Raw genomic sequence first — 18,539 nt, 5'->3', positions numbered from 1 at the left:
ATGTGAAGATGTCAGGGTTGCAGGCTGGTATAGCGAGTGTGCTGTTAGTGGATGTGTTATTGTGAAGTACTGTATGTACTGTAGCAGCTGAGGTGCTGTAGCCTGTATGTGTTGTGGAAGTGTATTCAAGGCAGACAGAATTACCTCTGTGCCGCCACTGGGGTTCTGGGAAAGAACCCGATCAAAAGCAATCTTGTGAGCAGCAGCAGCTGACTTCTGTGACCACCAGAGATGTGGCGCTGCTGTGCAAGTGAATTGAGATGAGCAGCGGAAGAGAGCTCATTCAGCCTGTCACAGAATGGCAACAATTTGTGAGATTTAATATTCTGTAATGTTTATGACAGGGAATGGATTTTGGACTTTTCTACTTCTGGCTCATTTCAGAGGATAACTGAGAGGTGACTGAATTAATGTGTGTAGAGTCATATGAATTTTGTATAGAAAATCCATATATGTATAGCGCATAGACAACTGTGACATATATTCACAGACAGTTACCAGTTTTTTTTACTGATTTAGATTTACAGTTCCATTTAAATTAGGAATCTTATAAAATAACAAGGTCTGCTTCTTTATTTTTAGGTCATATCAGTGTGTTTAATGTTAAGCCCCCAATGTTTCATTTTGTTTTCTGCTTTTTAAGCATCCCTTCCTTTCAAGACCAATACCATTTCCATATTGTGGTTTGAAATAAATTAATATGCCATATTGCTGGCCAGGTTAAATAGTACATTGTCTTGACGGTATATATTTTTTGTCTTCTTTAAGAGATGTTATGCAAAATTACAGATTACACAATGGGACAAATTGCCAACCAAAATATGGTACTGTATGGTACCCAAATCTGTTAGATTGGAAAAGGCACATTTCTGTGTACACTTTACTTTTATTGTGTTTTGAAATGCACCATCAGTGACAATTATTTCTAACACGAAATACAAAAATAGTGTTGCAATTCCCCCATTAATAGTTTATTCAAAACCTATATGCTCAAACTGAAGATGGCTAAGAATGAGATAACTCAGAATTAAATGTCAACAAAAACTGGAGTGTACTACATTAATAGCATAAGTATTCAGATCTGTGAACTTAATATTTGCTCAAGGCACCTTTGGCAGCAATGCCAGCCACAAGTCACTTTGGTTAAGACTCACCCAGCGTTGGGATCAGTTTTTGCCTGTTCATCTTGCTCAAGCTCCTCTCACATTGCTTGTGGAAAGCCAGTTTTCCCACAGATTCTCAATATGATTCAAGTCAGGACTTTGACCTTTCACTTTCTTTTTCTTAAGCCACTCCAGTCTAGCTTTGGCATTGTTCTTTGGAGTATTGCCCAAAGTGGCATTTAAAGTGGCATAAATGCAAGCTTTAAAGTAGAAAATAGTTAAAATATGCAAGGATCTGAATACTTTTTCAAGGCACGTAAAACTTGGCCAGCTCGAATATCTAAAGTTCATAGTACTGCACCTTTGACTGTTAAGAAAGATGTTTAAAGATGATAGGTAAATGAGAAGAAGATAGATGTTCATTTGGCATACAGAGGTTTGAACTAAAATTCTCACTGAAAGAGAAAACATGATTTTTTTAATGCACTCCATTATTCGCCTACGAATTTCAAATGTTGTCACTAGGTGGCAACAGCAAACTCTTCAGTAATGCAATATGTTACATAAACGTAATACTGTGATGTTGGAAGTATTTTAAAGCCACTTATTTGAATGGAAATGAGAAATGGGACTTAAAGCTGTAATTGCTGAAAAAGGTGCTTTTACAAAGTATTTCCATTTTCATTTTTGATATATTTTTGTTACAGAATAAAAAATATTTTTGTCCCTTTAATTTGTTGTGTATGTCATGTGAATCAAGGGAAATAACTGATTTCAATGTATTCAATGAAATTCTGTTCATAATATGACAATATATGTAATTGCTCAGAGGGTGAGTATTTTCTAAAGGCACTGTACTTTCCAATGAATATTTACAAAGTACATTACTTCTGTTCACTGCTTCTGTTTTCTAATTTTTATTTAGTCCAAAGTGTTGTGGGAGTATGGAACAATCTATGCAGCCATGTTTTTATAGGCCACACCCTATAACACCCGTTAAAAAAGTGGTCTTTTCTCATTTGTAACTAGTTCTTTATGTTTTTATGTTTATATCCACCCATCTGGGCATACTGTAGAATACACTAAGCCAGAGCAATTTGATACCCATGAAGATAGTTTTCCCTCATTAATCAAATGTCAAACAAACCACAAGGGGATCATAGTTATGATGATGACTGTCATCATGAAAATAAAAAAATCACACAGAGATGTTCAGCTTTTGAGCATTTTATTGCATATTGTTTGACAAATGCAGGTAAAGGGGTAGGAGGACAGACATTTGAAAGCAAGCAGACAGTCACAAAGCATGGGCCCAGAGAATTTTACACTAGGGCCACATGCTGGTACGCCCTTGATTTTTACTGCTGGGGTGCTGGAGCCAGGGCTTTAGCCTGGTCCAGGAACTTCTTCCAGAGCTCCAGGAGCTGGACCTGGGCGTTCTCAGCCAGGGGCTTCAGCTGGGACTGCAGGTTGTCAGTCAGGGGCCGGAGCTGCTCCTCAATGTTGTCAACGAGGGGCTTGAGCTGGGCCTGGATGTTGTCGGCCAGGGGCTGCAGCTGAGCTTTGCTATCCTCCAGGTAAGCCCTGAAGTGAGACAGGAGAAAATCAGAATCTTGGAAAGGTGAAAAGAACCATCCTGCTGTTTCTAAAATGATGCCAGTATTAAAATCTAGAATAACAAGAATTAAAATCCAAAATGAAAAGAACTGCAGTAGAGGTCAGTGTCAGATACAGAACTTTAACACAAAATCATAACAAAGAAAACATTAGTTTTGTGCCAGATACAGCCAGATACTGTAGATGCAGTATGCAATGTGGTTACATTATGGACGACTTACTGAGCCTTGTTTGTCAGTTCCTGAGCCTTCAGTTTCTCCACCAGGTCCTGGGTGCCACTGGTAAGTGTGGCAGACAGGTCCTGGAAGTACTTGGTCAGCCTTTCAAAGTCTGGCAAGGATGGTGGGGCCTCCCGTTTCACCAGAGACAGAGCCTCAGTGCCTGTCAGAGAGCATAGACATGAAATAAAGGCATGTTTCTGCACTTTCACAGGACTTTCTTAGGTGAGAGAATCTTGTGGGAAAGAATAAGGCAGGAAGTGTATATATATTAGGTTTGATGTTCTGTAAAATAAATATGCTGTATGAGTCCAGCATATAACTTAAAATACAATTTCCACAGGCTTTATGCCCATCTATAAACAAAATATTAAATAACTACTTATATCATAGTTACACTAATTTCTCTTTACATATCATGTTTTTTTCAAAACTTTTGTGTTGTGGAGTGCTACTTTAATTTATTTTATTTTATTTGTGCATAATGTGCTTATGTGACTACTGTATTTTAAGAAATGTTATTAATTAAGGAACATCAGTGCAGTGCAGAGCAGTCATGATTATATAGCTTTTAGACCAGACTCATTCCTTGATTATATATAGTAAAATATGACTCTGGAAAATGCCTCAATGACACCGAAGTAGTAAAATAAGGAAATATGATTTTCTTTGCTTTTAAATAATAGGTGCCAAAAGACCTTTACTGGCACAATGCTATTTGTTGTAAAATGGAAGGGCTGATCTTACCATGTGTCAGGGCTAGCACAACGGCAAGGGCGGAGACCAGGAAAAACTTCATGGCTACTGATTGGAATGGGCACCTGTCAATCACAACAAAATACATACAGTCTTTATATTCTATTGTTCAATAACAGTGAGATCCACAAAGCAGTTAAAAGCACTGATTCAGATAGTCAATTTACAGTCTAGATGAAAATTATGAAAGTTAAAAACAGATATTTTAATCAAGGAAGCCTATGATACTGATAATAAGCCAAGGATACAAAGGTCTATTGCTGAATTTGAAATAAAACAATATCATTTTTTTCCAAGAACTGTATTTTGTTATGTATCAGTGCTGACACATAGGCAGATCCTGTTTATTAAGTTTTAAACTATAATATGCTATCATTAGGAAGACCAGCATTGATGACAATTAAGACTCAACGAAGCAAGGTGTTTTTACTCTGTCCTATAAGTATTAATGCAATAAAGTGCATAGTTTTGTACACTTAAATTATGTATATGACATTTTTAAGTATTCCATAAAATGAAATGATTGACTATTGGCCTATTATTAGTGTTCTTGAAGATTCAAGAGCTCAAGTTAATTGATTTCTTATGCAGAACAAATCCAAGTTTATCTTTTTAATTGATTTCCTCAGTTGTTTTGTTCCTGGCTATCAATGACAGAGATATAAGCAATAGTTTCAAGGTCTGATTCTTAGAACAGAACAGAGGGGCATCTCTATCAGTGTAGTTTGTTTTGTCAATGAGTCTCCAAACGTATCTCCTGTGTAAGTTAATGAATAGCAGGCACTTGGCAACCTTGTTATTTTAGTATTACCAATTACACACATAATGGGAATTTAAGAGACTATTACTGCTATTTTTAAATAGCTTGACCTACACTGGGTTTTACTTTACCTGTCTTTACACACCATCACAAACTCCACATCTTTTTTGTGTTTTCTGATGTGTGCTTTCTTATTACACTACGAAATACATTTTCTACATTGACCTGATCACCAGAATGGTCAATAGGAAGTATTCTTGGCAAGTATGAATTTATATTAGTGAAGATATAAGACTGGTATTCTGGAGCATTATACTTATTTGCTATTTTTCCCAGAAATACCTTTTGCCTTTTAGAGTTTGGTCAAATAGAATTGGTCCATAAAATTGTTTCCAACCAACACTTTTTTCTTGGAAAGTTTTGAAAATTCAAATTTTTATTTAGACTATATTGCTGTTAATTCCATATATTGTACATGTACAGCGTATTATGCAACAATCATTTATATCAAATTCACATATATTGGTTCCCCGGCTAGAAGAGGTGGAAACCATTTTCACTAAAAAGCAGAAATCATCCAAAAGAATGATGCATTCATTTATATGGATGTACAGATTTTCACATTTTCTTTCTAATCACAGTTCTGCACACAGTCTAGGAAAAAGAGTCACTTATCTATTTTAAGTCAGATGTCAAAAAAGTGCTCAGAACACCTTGAAATGTAAAGAGTACTCAGCTCTAATGTTCAGCTCTAACCATAGCTACATTTAAAGATACATTAATGAACTCTTTCAGGTCAAAGAATCAAGTGACTTACCTTTACTGCAAAGGTTCTCAGACTTGATGTTAAGTTGCAGACTCCTAAGGGGACTTTTATAACTCCCTGAAGAAAGAGTAGAAAGTTTTCACCATAGCGGATTGGCTGTTAGGAATGAGGACACAGGTTCTGATTGGATGGTCCTCTGTGTCAATCTTTGAAACTGTCAGAATTCATTGGCATGAGCAAACATTTTGTTGGCTGACCCTTGATGTGCTTTCTGCCACTAGTGTGATCTTCTCAAAGTCCAACAATCATCGTCATCTTCTGCTGACTGAAAAAATTGATTGCTTGTTTATTTATGGTTGTGATTAAGAGTTTCAGATATTTGGAACTAATAAGAGAAAACAACCACCTTCCAATTACAATTCTGCTTTCTAAAATTGTGTTCTTTTCCTAAAATCACCACTTTGAAAGGAAATATTATTTATACATTTTTTTTGTTTGTTTCGTTTTTGAAACATCCCTAATACAAATTTACCGTGGTTTAACAAGATAATATAATATTTATATAATCAGTATATAGACTAATTATTATTCCTATGTTTTAAACATGCCAGTACTTTATTTCCATCCACCACCTTATTATTACATAATTTTGATCCAATATTACAGACTAAATATATTTTAATGGCATTAAGAGGAGGAAGAAGAGGAGAAGGTTTTAGTAAAACTAGCAAAGAGTTTTGTGCAAAGGATTCCTATTGTTGATGAATTCACAAAAGCAGTTATTAAAAAAAATGTGTTTTCACAATATGATTCTTAGCTACTATGAAAGAGTCAGACTTCTTTTCAGATGCAGGGAAGTTTTCAGAAGTCATTGTTTGCACACCTTCACCACACTATGTCCATATGGCTATGCTAAGTGACCTTTAATCTATTCTAAAACCATAGAACCCTTCTAGAGGAAGCTTATAGCATATGTATTAGAATAATTTCTATGTATATGTATTAGATAAAATAGTGTGTCTAGTGGTGTCTTTTTTTAGTTAATGTTCTATTCTGTGTTTCATTTGAAGTCCAAAGTTGTGTTGTCCTGTTATCATGTAATAATGTAATTCTGATTGAATCAGCCCCCCATCACCAGTGGGTATTAGCAGTCATTGCTTCACATAACAAAGAAGACAGATAACAGCTGGCCTGTCTGCACACCCCCCTCACACTGCTGTGAGATCAAGTGAATCACAAAGACAAAAGATTAGGTTTGACTGCGTGTGCATATTAAGACGCTAATCAGTTAGGTGATGTTTATTGAGCTTTGACCGTTACCTCATATTTTTATTGCTCTGCCAAAGCAGTGACTTATGTGTCTTATGTGGATATAAAAGTTCACAGAGCGATATACAGTGTACTTTAAGACATACAAAAAGCCTACCCTAAAAACAGATTAATATACATAACGGCACAATAATTCTGAATGGAATATTATGGGATATATATTGATTTATTAAGAGATATGAGTGATATTGAGATATTGTTGACATACAATATGCATTACATCAACTATCAGGTAAGGAATTTACTCAGAGAAAGCTGACATCAGTTGTGGAGAGTTTGTTTTTTCTTTCTTGACAAACTTTTGATGTCATTACATGATTACAATAGACAGTTTCATAACCATCTAAGGACTTTTACATATTATATTGGCTGAAATGTGAAGATGGGCTGCAAGAGAAGGAACTTTATTTATCATTGTCTCTCAGAATTTTCTTTCCAAAAGCATGCTACGTTTACTACATGAATGAAGTGAAGTAATTAATTTACTGCAAATTAAATCTTTTACAGTGGTATCACTGCTTAAACTTTTGTAGGCCTTAAGGGGTTGTGAAACTTTCTGATTTCTTGCTCAACATCCAGTACTCAGGTCAAAACAAAAAGGCAAGGGGTCGTTGCCAGGCTGGGGTCATGTGTGATGTGATAGCAGTCGGAATCGTTGGGAAAGGGGCTCATGAATTCATTGCTGATCCAGGCATTTTATATTCTAAAATTCAGGGCAGAGAAGCAAAAACACACTCACAACAGGGCCAGTTTTCCTATAAGCCAATTAATCAACTTGTATGTTTTTGGACCGTGAGAGGAAACTGGAACATCCAGTTTCCCATGGAAACATAAAAACTCCACACAGATAGCACCCCAGGTTCCAGAATTAAACCCAGGGCTCCAACAAATCAAGGCATTTGTGATACAAGTGAGTTGGTCACAATATACATAATCTAGGTTTGGAATTTTGTTCATGCGAACACATAAACACACATGTAACACATTTGCTGCTAACTGTATGTATCTATATCCACACACCACATACAGTATGCTGGCAATGATTAATAGAGATATGAGTGATATTGGATTGTGGATTTATTAATAATAATAATCCACAAAATAAATGTGGATTTATTGATTCAGGTACAGTAAGTGATTTGTGTGTGTTTTAATTGTTTGTGATTGTGATTATCTTAGTGACTCTCAGTTTTATGCAAATGGCTGAACCTGTCATTGTTATAATTTTTTAAAATTATATAATGTTAGCATGCCCAAAGGGATTGGGCAGCCAGTTGACCTTGGACCCCTAGAGGTTTTTTCTCCTTACTAAGGAGTGTTTGGTTCCTCTCCTCAGTTGTCTTCTGGTCTTCTGTTCTGTATTGACAAAATGTATGGTTTCAAAGCTAGATTTGCCCCTTCCATGGATTATTCAGACCTCGGTGTTGCTATCCTTCCCTGTTGCCCTCTTCCATCTGTTCGCAGCTGGTCATTCCAAGCGCAGCTTGTAGCAGACAAGATACTGAATCTAAGTCTTTTGCCAAGCTGTGTGTAGGAGTTTCACATCACCACCAGTTTTGGCAGGTTTAGGCTAGCATCAGGTACAGTAGGAATGTGTCACATTCAGAAACCCCTATCACCTCAGGCTCAACAATGGACAATATTCTACACTGGTGGCAATTCTTTCAACAGATTGAAGAAAGCTTTTTCTGCCTGTCAGGATCACGATAGGCCAAAGATCTCCCATTGTGGCTCTGCCCCTTTTCTGGGGTAGTGATATCACTTGTTCCTGCAATCACACCAACTAGGGATTTACAGAATTATCTTGGCTGCACCCATTGTACTGCCTTTTCAACCATGTCAGAGTCTAGAGACATGCTGCAGTGGCCTGCTGCGAGACCCCTTCATCCCAGCTCACTCAATATCACTGACTCCATTGTTTCTTTAAAACATCTGCCTTTGTAACCTCATCACACCGCTCAATGGTGGCCCTGCATGGTAACCTGCTGGATACCCAATACCATCCAGTTCAGCCAGAACTGGAATGAGAAATTGTCCAGAAATTTTCATTGAAGCAACTTCCTTTTACAAGATCTCATTTGGTCTGGCCCTTCTCCACATATGTTTTTCAAGTGGAAGGATATAGCCTTCTCACTCTTGTGTGCATAAGAATTTTAAATTACAGTATGTGGACATGTGGTTGTGATTCAGTCAGATTGACTGGTTTTTCTTTGTAAACAATTAAAAGATGAGCCACCTAAAGCTGGACCTTCCTGGGTCTCAGGTTAGATTCTCATGCAACGAAGTCTCAAGACATGATTTCCACTCTCACTGCCTGCCTCTTCAAGTTGGAAAAGACATTGAGTTTCAAAGGTTTCATGGTTGCTAAGCTCTAACACTAAGCCTGCCTCACTTTTGACATTTCAGCTGTGGTTCAATACCTTTTATGTTGCATTCAATGTTCAACAGACACTGTCTGCTGGTGTTGTCACGAGTTTATCCAGCAGTGCATCTTTGGGCTGTTAATACCCCATTTGCCTACATTGTGTTTGGGTGAACTTTGGAACAGTAGGTGTTCCTATGAGCTTCTTCATAGAAAATTAATAGAAACTCATATAACCATTCATTTGAGTTATATACTTGTGGTTTTCCTATTCTTTAACCGTGTTTCTTTGTGTCATCAAAGTTATTTGACCAATGTTGAAGCTAATTGTGAAATAGTTTGGAATAACTTGAAAGGAAAAGTGCTAATACTGTATATATATATACCTTTATTGTCCATCTAAAGAGGAGGACATTTGTCTTTGGCATCAACATACTGAAGTTCAAAAACGAAATAACACTCAATAGTCTAACAATATCTATTGCCACTCAACAATACATCTAAACAGATTTCTCTCTGTCCATATTACAGTACATTATCATTACACTAGTCCAATAGCTTCATTAGCTTCAGGAAATTGTAATTTAGCTGTGTTTAATGTATCAGTTGCACAGGGAACAAAAGATTTCTTGTATACATTTTTCTTGGCCATAAGCAATTCTAAAGCACCTCCCTGAAGGCAGCAGTTGAAAATGGGAATGAAGATGGTGAGAGGGGTCATCAACGATAAGCTGACCTTTATATTAACAATATTAACAATTCTGGCTAATTCCACTTACACTTAGTTATGTGATGCCAAAAGTAAGGATGTTTTCTGATAACATTCTATAAACTCTCTCTAAAATGTTTTGACTCACTCCAAACCCTTTCGACTTCCAGATCAAAACTGTACAGTATGCTGACACGCCTTCTTAAAAATGCCATTGGTATTCTCTGAAACATTTGAATGTTCATCTATTGCTGTTCCTAAGTATTTGAAACACTGAACAAACTCCACAGGTTGATTAATAAGGGAGAGAGGTTAAAACTCTAACTTATTACTGTCACATGTAGCCAAATCTTTGGTTTTATCAATATCAATATGAAGCATGCTTGACTAACACCACCCTTCCAGCTTACTTATCTGTTTAAAGTAATTCTCCACCCCTTGTCTATCATCCCAGATAAACAATCCTACTAGGAGCATATCATCAGTGTACTTTAATAGATAAACAGAAGTGCATTTTCATTTTATTTGTTTAGAAGGAAAATAGTAAAGGTAACAAAGCATAGAATAATCCAGTATTTAAAACAATTTCATTTAAAAATATACTGATCATAAGAACCTGCTGTGGGTGATCTGTTAGAAAATACTTAATCCATTTATAAGCCTCCCATTAACATTAAAACCCAGCAGCCCTTCCAGTAGAATGTGGATCTGGATAGTAGTAAATGCTGGACTAAAATCAAGAAATAAAATATGCACTTTAAATATGACTTTGTTGCAGAGGACCACCTACTAAACTCTTAAGTCAAAATTGCATCTTTTGTCCCTCTACATTGTTTATAAGCAAACTGCAAGGGATCCAGATGATCAGCAATCAGGAGAGTAAGATGGTTCAACAATCAGCATGAACTTAGCCAATAGGGAGGGGGGTGAGTACCACCGGTCAAAAGTCAGTTAGGCTTTAGCTTCAGGTTTTCTCAGGTATGAGTATAATAGTTGAATATATACTGTATTTGTGGTTTTGTTTTATACAGCTGACTGAAAGCACTGGGTGACAGGTTTTACATTATCATCAAACTTGCATCAAAGTTTTGCGTCATTGTTTGCATCAGTGCTAAACCTTTATTTTAATTTAAATGTACTCCTGGTCATTCAGGGCCACAGAGTCTATCGGGGTTTATAAGCAATTTAACAGCAAGTAAAGACCTGGAAACAGTGGTATTACAGACCAACTCGGTGAACAATTAATTCAAATATAGTCGTTGAGAGTGTAATTGAAACTAGAAGACATAATGGCCCTTCAGGAACAAGGTTGACTATCAGTGGTATTATTTGGTTTAATCTTCTGAGGGTGAGGTTGAACATTTGGTGAGGTTGGGGATTGGATGTGGTAAACAAATGACTTAAAAAAGTTAAAGTAGCAGCAGACAAATGAAATACACTTTTCTCATTGTTGGTCACATATTATGTACTTTCTTATTTCTGTTTGTCTTCATCAATAAACCTAAATGCAAAAGCTTGAACAACAAGAACAAAAATAATAAGAATATTACAAACTTTGTTTTATTTAGCACATTTAAATAGCTTGAAGAAGAGGGGATAACAGAATTAAAGCTATTACAATCAAATGTTTACAATGAAATGTGTCTTTCTTATGAAGATTTGAGAGCACCCATTGAAAGTGATACTCTGATATCCTTGGGGAATGAAATCGAGAGCTTTGGGGCACAGCAAGAGAACGTCTTGTCACCATGTTCTGCAGGCAAACTGGAGACCAGAGTCAGATGAACGAAGGTTCTGAAGTTACTGAAGTTCCAAGTCATGTAAAACCTTAAAGGTGGACAAGAGGATTTTGAAAATGACACAAAATCTGATAGGAAGCCAGTGCAAGGACTCTGGGGCAGGAGTAATGTGAACACTTGCACACATCCAGGTCAGGATTCTGGCTGCTGAATTCTGAACATACTGTAGTTTGTTCAGTGTGGATTTAGATACCCGAGCAAGTAGGGCTTTGCAGTAATCAATTCTAGAGAAGATGAATGTGTTGACTAGCTATTTAGCTACAGCCAGGGACAACATAAGACATAGTCAGGTGATATTTGAGATGAGAGATGTTTTTACTATATTTGCCACATGCAGGTCAAATGTCAAGCCTGATCAAATATCCCCCCCAAAGTTTTTCAGTTTAGATTGAATTTCAAGTAGAGTGCCACCCACAGATAGGGCACTGAGTCAGAGATTTAATTAGAGAGTGCAGAGACAGCCACTTCATTGTCAGGTTTAGAATGGACATATATTTGAGTGTCATCAGCACAGAAAGGATCATTCAGTCCATGTGATTTTAATAACTGACCAAGAGGGAACATGTAATTGCTGAATAGTAGGGGACCCAATATCAAGCCTTGAAGAATACCAGACTTAATTAACTTAACTTCAGATGGAAAGTCCAAACTAAACTTGAAAAATAAAGAAAGCTTTTAGTGGTAAACATCTTTCAGTAAATCCTTTTATTTACTTTTACTATTTATATTACCTTAATTTATATATTTTTTCAGTTCATAATAATAATTTTATTTTACCTTTCATATCTCAAAGTGATTTATACCTTTTTGAAGGTACCCGTGGGTAGAAGGAGCTCACTGGGGTAGAATGTAGAAGAAAAAAAATGATTCAGTATTAAAAGGTGGGAAACACTAACCTGTAGAAATGTGTTTTTAAAAAAAATTCTAAGACAGAATTTGTAGCTTTTACAGTCTTACTGTAGGTGAAGCTCAGACAATACATAGGCAAGGAGTGTCATTTGTTGCATACAATGACAAATTAACCACAAAGCAGATTACTTACAATAACTAAAATATGGACCAACCTTTCAAATAACTGGAAAACAGCTCCCAGAATTCCAGCCATTTGAATTCCAAGAAATTATACATTGATCATTACAATGTCCACTCAGCTCTGTGTTGTTTTTGCAGTGATTACAAATCCTGTACAAACAGTTCTGAGCTATTCTGTCTGAACACATTGTTATACAGACACTATCACTATGACATAAACACAACAGTAAACTTCCTCTGAGCCAGTGACACAAAAGAAAGCGAACTAAAAAGTATATAGAATTAAGTTAAATCAACAAAATCACAGAAATGCAGGTTACATTTATGAGCTTTTTTTCTGAATTCTAAGTTAAAAGTCTGGGAAGACTCAAATCATGTCTTTCCCCTGTATCACTCAGAAGTGCTCAAATTAGAGTAGAATATAGTGTTATACCCAACCTCTATAATACCTCAAGCCTGAAAGGAAAATGAAACTTTATGTGCTGAAGTGAACAGATAATAACTGGTACAACTGGTTTCAGCTGTTCTACCTTTGCCTTTTCAGCCTGACCAACCAACTCATCTTCCATAGTTGCAATGCAACCTAAGCAACGTGGAAAGGTAACCTTTCACCCCTGTGACGCCCTGAAACAGTAGTGTTTGTTTATTCAGGCATTCTGGAGTTATCTTTGTACTGATAAAGCCTAAGAGAGCTGATGGGACCTTATTTCTCCATGATTTGTCTTGAAATGCAGAGATGTGGGAGTTTAGCCATCAGAGTTAGATAACAAGTTACCATCCTTAGATGCTGCTCTGGTAACATTTGTACATAGGGCTACAAGGTCATTCAGTACTGCATTTATAATTAACTGTTTCAGAGTCAGAAAACCCAAAGAAAATAATGCTTTAAGAAAACATGTACAATAATTTTTACAGCCTGATTTCCAGTCAACTTTACTAGTTGATTTTAAAACTAAATTAAACAAGTCTCATGTTTGCACCATATATTGCATTCGGTTTTAATTATTTGGCTGATTCTGTTGATCCAAAATAACTGATCTGTTTGTATATACTGTATATTGTAGACTTTGAGGCACATTTATCTGTTCTCTCCACAATAGACAGTTCCATGTCTCATATTTTCTGTGTCTTAGTTTTACAATTTAACTACCTCAGACTAGAGATGCAGAGCTCTACTTTCTAGAGGATCACAAGAATCTTTAGGCTTTAACCTGAACCATTTGGTAAAGTATGTTCAATGTAGCTACTCTAAGTGCAGGGTTTTGAATACAGGTAGTAAAAGCATACAGCAAGTTATAATTACAGTACAAAATGGCATACACTAAGCTAGAATAAGCTAATTCTTGAAAACACTTAGATGTTTATATTGATATATTTACATCTTCTAGACATTATTGAGAAGCAATGAAAGAGGGAAAGAAAATGTTAGGGCAATAGTAAGGCTTAGAATAGTATGAAGCAGTTCAGATGAGTTGCTGCGTCAGTATGTGTAGGCTGTGGAACAAGTAATAGGTTTATTGAATAAACTTTATAACTTTAATGTTTCTTCTTCGTCTAACACCTGAAGAAGGCTCCACAACTGAAATGTTGTGTTTTCTTTCTTCCCTTTTCAGCATGGAATAAACCTTTTACTTGTTCTTTATGTAAAAGTATGTACAGTATGTATGTCATTTTGGTCAGCATGTTCTTCCAAAAATATTGCTGCTCTGCAATCATCCTAGAGATGAGAAACCTTTGCTGTGCCTTAAGAGAATGTCCTACTGTATAGTGATAACATAATGGATTGCAACCTTGAACAGCGAGGACAACAAGGGGAAATATACAGAATCCTCAAAGGCATTCCCACGGACTTAATCAGAATAAAAAGTGAAACATGTAGCAGAAGACACAGAAGCTATATGCAAGTGTGTTTAAAACTGAGAACACAGGGAACTTTACCCAAAGGATATCATGTTGTTGAGGCCATTAAATAGCTTAGGAATTGTACATACTGTAAGACGCAGCTTGATGAGATCTTTGGGTCAGTTAACTACTAACTACAAAACAGGTCAAATGCCTTCCTCTCAGTCTTATGTTCATATTTCCAGAACTTTTTGTAGACTGAACCCAGCTAAACATTCATTAAAGTTGACCAATATAACCATTTTTGTAAAATTAATAACCATCTATATTTAACAAACTTTATTCAAAATATATGTATATACAGATGCCATTTTCTCATCTCATCTTGCAACCCCACAATGCATGCCGGGCAAACCTCTGGGGAAACTGTTGGCTAGTAGCACAAACACACATTTAGAACTCATCTGACATTTGACGGAGAGTCTTTCCTGGTTCAGACACTTAAAATGCTGAATCTTCCAATTTTTTAAAATGTTTGTGCTTGAAAGAGACAATGTCTGTTTGACTACACCTCTCCAAAATGAATATGCAGGTCACAACCATTAGAAGTTGTAGTGCAATATTACAGAGACGGGGAATAAAGTCCAACAGCAGAGCAGTCAAAGAAAGTGTAAAACAAAGTGCACACAAAACTGATTAAATACTTTGAACTGTTTAGAGTTACTGAAAAGCATTACTTTACATTTAGGACCACATGTAATAAAATGTAAGAATAGAACCCGTGGATGCATATAAGTGGTCATATGATTGTTTCTGTTTGTACACAATTACTTTCCCTTGTCTGGTCTCTTTCATTACAGTATAAGAATGGTAATTGCACAGAAAATAAGGACACTCTAATGAGTGCTTTATTCTGCTGGGTTTTTTTTATCGTTCTATATATACATATATATACATTGATTGCCTTTTATTCACAATTTTAATACTAGTAAATCAATGCAGGTATAATTAATGTGTTTAAAAAATAATTTATACCCCTTCCACAATATGCCCTTAGAAAAAAAACTGCTGAATTTTGAACTATCTAAATGCTTTATACAAAATACCCCTTTACTGCATTAAAGGAGAGTTACACTATCATTCACTTTATTTAGTAAATGTAAGGACAATCTTATTTTGAGTATTTCCCAGATAGAACATTTTTTGAAGGAAGACTGCCACCTTCTGGTTGTTAAGAATCACTTACAGTATCAACCCTCTTTTCTTTGGAGTGTTTTTCAAAATCTATATGTACAAAATCTCTACATACAATCCTCATAATCAGCTTGATAAATGTTCTCAAATCATGAAAAGGTAAAAATTCTTACATTCACCCCCAACATTAGGCTGGAATAATAAAAAAATGAAACATTTAGTCTTACAAAACCACAAGGTTGCATATACATTTCCATTTCAATTTACATACTTTTGAATTAAAATAACACAGCAAATCATTAATTAGTAATGTTAATTAGCAAAAGTAATGTTTGCTTGTTCAATAGAATAAATGACGCAAAGTTAAAGTTACATTTAAATGGAACACCAATAAACAAAACTGTGGGTCCTGCAGTGGGCACTCACAACATTAGCAAAATCAGGGATGATCTAACTGGCAACGATATTTCTAAAAAGTTTAATTTATTGGTACACTTTACTAACATCACTTCACAAGCATAATTTGGCCGTGCATGACTTTATTCAAGCCTTCAGCGGTCTTGGGGATTAGTTGAGCCTACCAGCTGTGTTACAAAATGGTACTTTTTTTTCCTGAATCTTGTGCATGTTTGGACATGGAAGTTTGAGGTCTAGCAGGATCGGGAACAACCAAACTTGAACTAGACAGATGTACCTATCATTGTGTACAATAAGTAAGTTGCAGACAGACAGTTGTGAATATTGAATTTTCCAGAAATAATATAGTTAAACTGGGGCCATCAACCAGCCTGAGTGCAGAAGCAAGCAGACTAATTTCATGCATCTGTATGCACCAGTGATTTAGGACAAAGATGGAATAAAAAGCAGAAGATAATCCCTCAGAACTAGTGAGCTTCGCTTCTGAGATTCTCTGCTGTGGGCCAATGAAATAAGCTTGCATAGTGTTTTAATACCATTGAATACTTGTGAGAACAAATGATTTTTTAGTTGTTGTTTCAAGAAAACCTGTAGAATGTGCTTCCTAGGTCATTATCCATCACCAGAAGATAAAATCCAGAATCTTAGGGAGAACATGGAAACTGCACACAGAGTGAAGCTGAACCCAGGATCAGAGAGCTGTGAGACAGTAAAGGTAAACACCACACAACCATCTAAGTAATTACATACAGGGTTCTTACACAATAATATTTATTTAGGCTCTCATCAACTAATTAATCTAATATATATATATATAAGGAGGTCACACACAGAAGACATTCAGTAATAGTGGGACTGGCTTTTAAAGTGTATTTTGCCGCTTTGGGCTGTGAGGCTACTAGCATCTTCTGGAATCAAAGCACTTGAAACAACTTTGTTCTTTAATTCATCACATAAAGTTTCATTTGCGCTTAACTTGCTGAGCTTGTACATGACACCAAGAGGTGAACTTGCAAACACTGTAGAAACAACAAAGGAAATTTGAAAAAAAATAATTGGTAATAATTTAATACAGAAGAGTGGAATGTTACTGTACAGTACATGCAGACAACTTTGAAGGCAAGTTCTGCCTTATAACAATATGGGGAGGCAATCAAAATGTAAGGACATTTTTACTAAAAGGTTAAAATTTAAATCAATGGAAGTTTCAATAGAAGTTTTACTAAAATTGTACAATGCTTTAATAATGTAATAAAAAAAGGTACAATTGAACATACAAAAAAAGGAACAAAATGATATTGCTGCTTGGGTTTTGTCTTAAAGAACAGATCATTTTCAATTCCAGTCATAAAGCAACGAGCACGTTAAAGGAATATATTTTTTAAAAGTACTAAGTGAGGACCTGATTAAACTGTTTTAACAATAAAAATATTGATTACACAACCACATTTAATTTGGCTTTTAATCAAGTTGATCAGAAATATTGAAGTTATTGCTATTCAGCTGAAAAAATATAAAGGATATGGCTTGTTATGGCCATTGTACTGTCTGTCAAAGACATCAGGTGTCCTCACAGTCTTCTGCATTCAGTATTATAAAGTTGTGCTAACAATTGATATTTAACAATGTGGACTTAAATGTATTATTGAGGATATGGTCTCAATAATATTGAAGTAGTTCAGGTGGGTAGCTGCATCAGCATGCGTAAGATGCAAAGTAACAAGCAATAGGTTTATTCCATGCAATCAATACTACTGATTACTTATATATCAGTATTACAAATATTTAACAATATTTAATAATGAATATTAAATATTCCATGCATCAATAATATTGAGACCCTAGAAAATAGCTACAGCATTTTAAAGCATTTAAATTCCTTCTAAGGAATACCCATTTCCAATAGTACAATAAAAAAGGTATTTCCTGGATAGTACTAGATTAGTACTACATACAGTATACTAGATATAGGACTAGATTTTATAAACATAAGGCCAACCACTTGTGTTTCCTGGATAGAGCACTTTTGTGAAAGCAAGGATGCCATGGACCTCAGGCTGGGCAAGAAACTTCCATTCGGGGTGGATCGGTCAGACACCAAGATCCCAAAATTATAACAGAGCTCACTAACACAACTATTAAAATATGTCCTCTTACATATTATTACTAGGCAGAGTTAGTTTTAAGTATATTTCTGTAATGTATGGAGATTTGCTTGTTAGCTCCTTGGCGGCTATGTTATATGTAATGTGGAACTGGAAAGTAGTGCCATTCAGTCCAGTAAATGAGAAGAGCAGCCTGCAACACAGTCCTGGCCTTCCGTTATTTTTATTTCTTTTAGTAGTTCATATTATAGCACATACACAACAAAATTGGTGACAAGAGTGGGATCTGCATGTCCCGACGTAATTCCTGGCTCCGGATAACAGGAAAACTAGGGGGGGGGAAATAGAGGAGAGGAGAGGAAAGTGAAATGAAACACGTGAACTGCTAGCAAAAAGAGAAAAGGTGAGTTCATTGAAATACACATAGTGAATTTATAGTGGCTATCGTGAGCTAATTAACTGATCAGCCTACTGATGGAAAGGCACTACAAGAAGAGGAAAACGATCCACATCCACAAACGATCTCGACC

At 35.9% G+C, this 18,539-nt stretch overlaps 1 protein-coding gene across 1 annotated transcript; it reads right to left on the bottom strand.

Annotated features, from left to right (window-relative positions):
* Positions 1-2,314: 2,314 nt before the first annotated feature.
* LOC148815474 (type-4 ice-structuring protein-like) lies at positions 2,315-5,308 on the bottom strand. The gene is made up of 4 exons (XM_088905555.1): positions 5,272-5,308; positions 3,686-3,759; positions 2,942-3,101; positions 2,315-2,687 (listed from the first exon to the last, which is right to left on the bottom strand). Exons 2-4 carry the CDS (start codon positions 3,735-3,737, stop codon positions 2,462-2,464), a joined length of 438 nt encoding a protein of 145 aa, XP_088761681.1. The 5' UTR covers positions 3,738-3,759; positions 5,272-5,308; the 3' UTR covers positions 2,315-2,461.
* Between the last annotated feature and the right edge of the window lie 13,231 nt (positions 5,309-18,539).

This window comes from Atractosteus spatula, chromosome 25 (genome assembly GCF_055471065.1).
Source record: "Atractosteus spatula isolate fAtrSpa1 chromosome 25, fAtrSpa1.hap1, whole genome shotgun sequence".
NCBI classification, from domain to species: Eukaryota; Metazoa; Chordata; class Actinopteri; order Semionotiformes; family Lepisosteidae; genus Atractosteus; species Atractosteus spatula.
The sequence above is the reverse complement of the archived record's forward strand: the minus strand, read 5'-3'. Positions and strand labels throughout refer to the sequence as shown.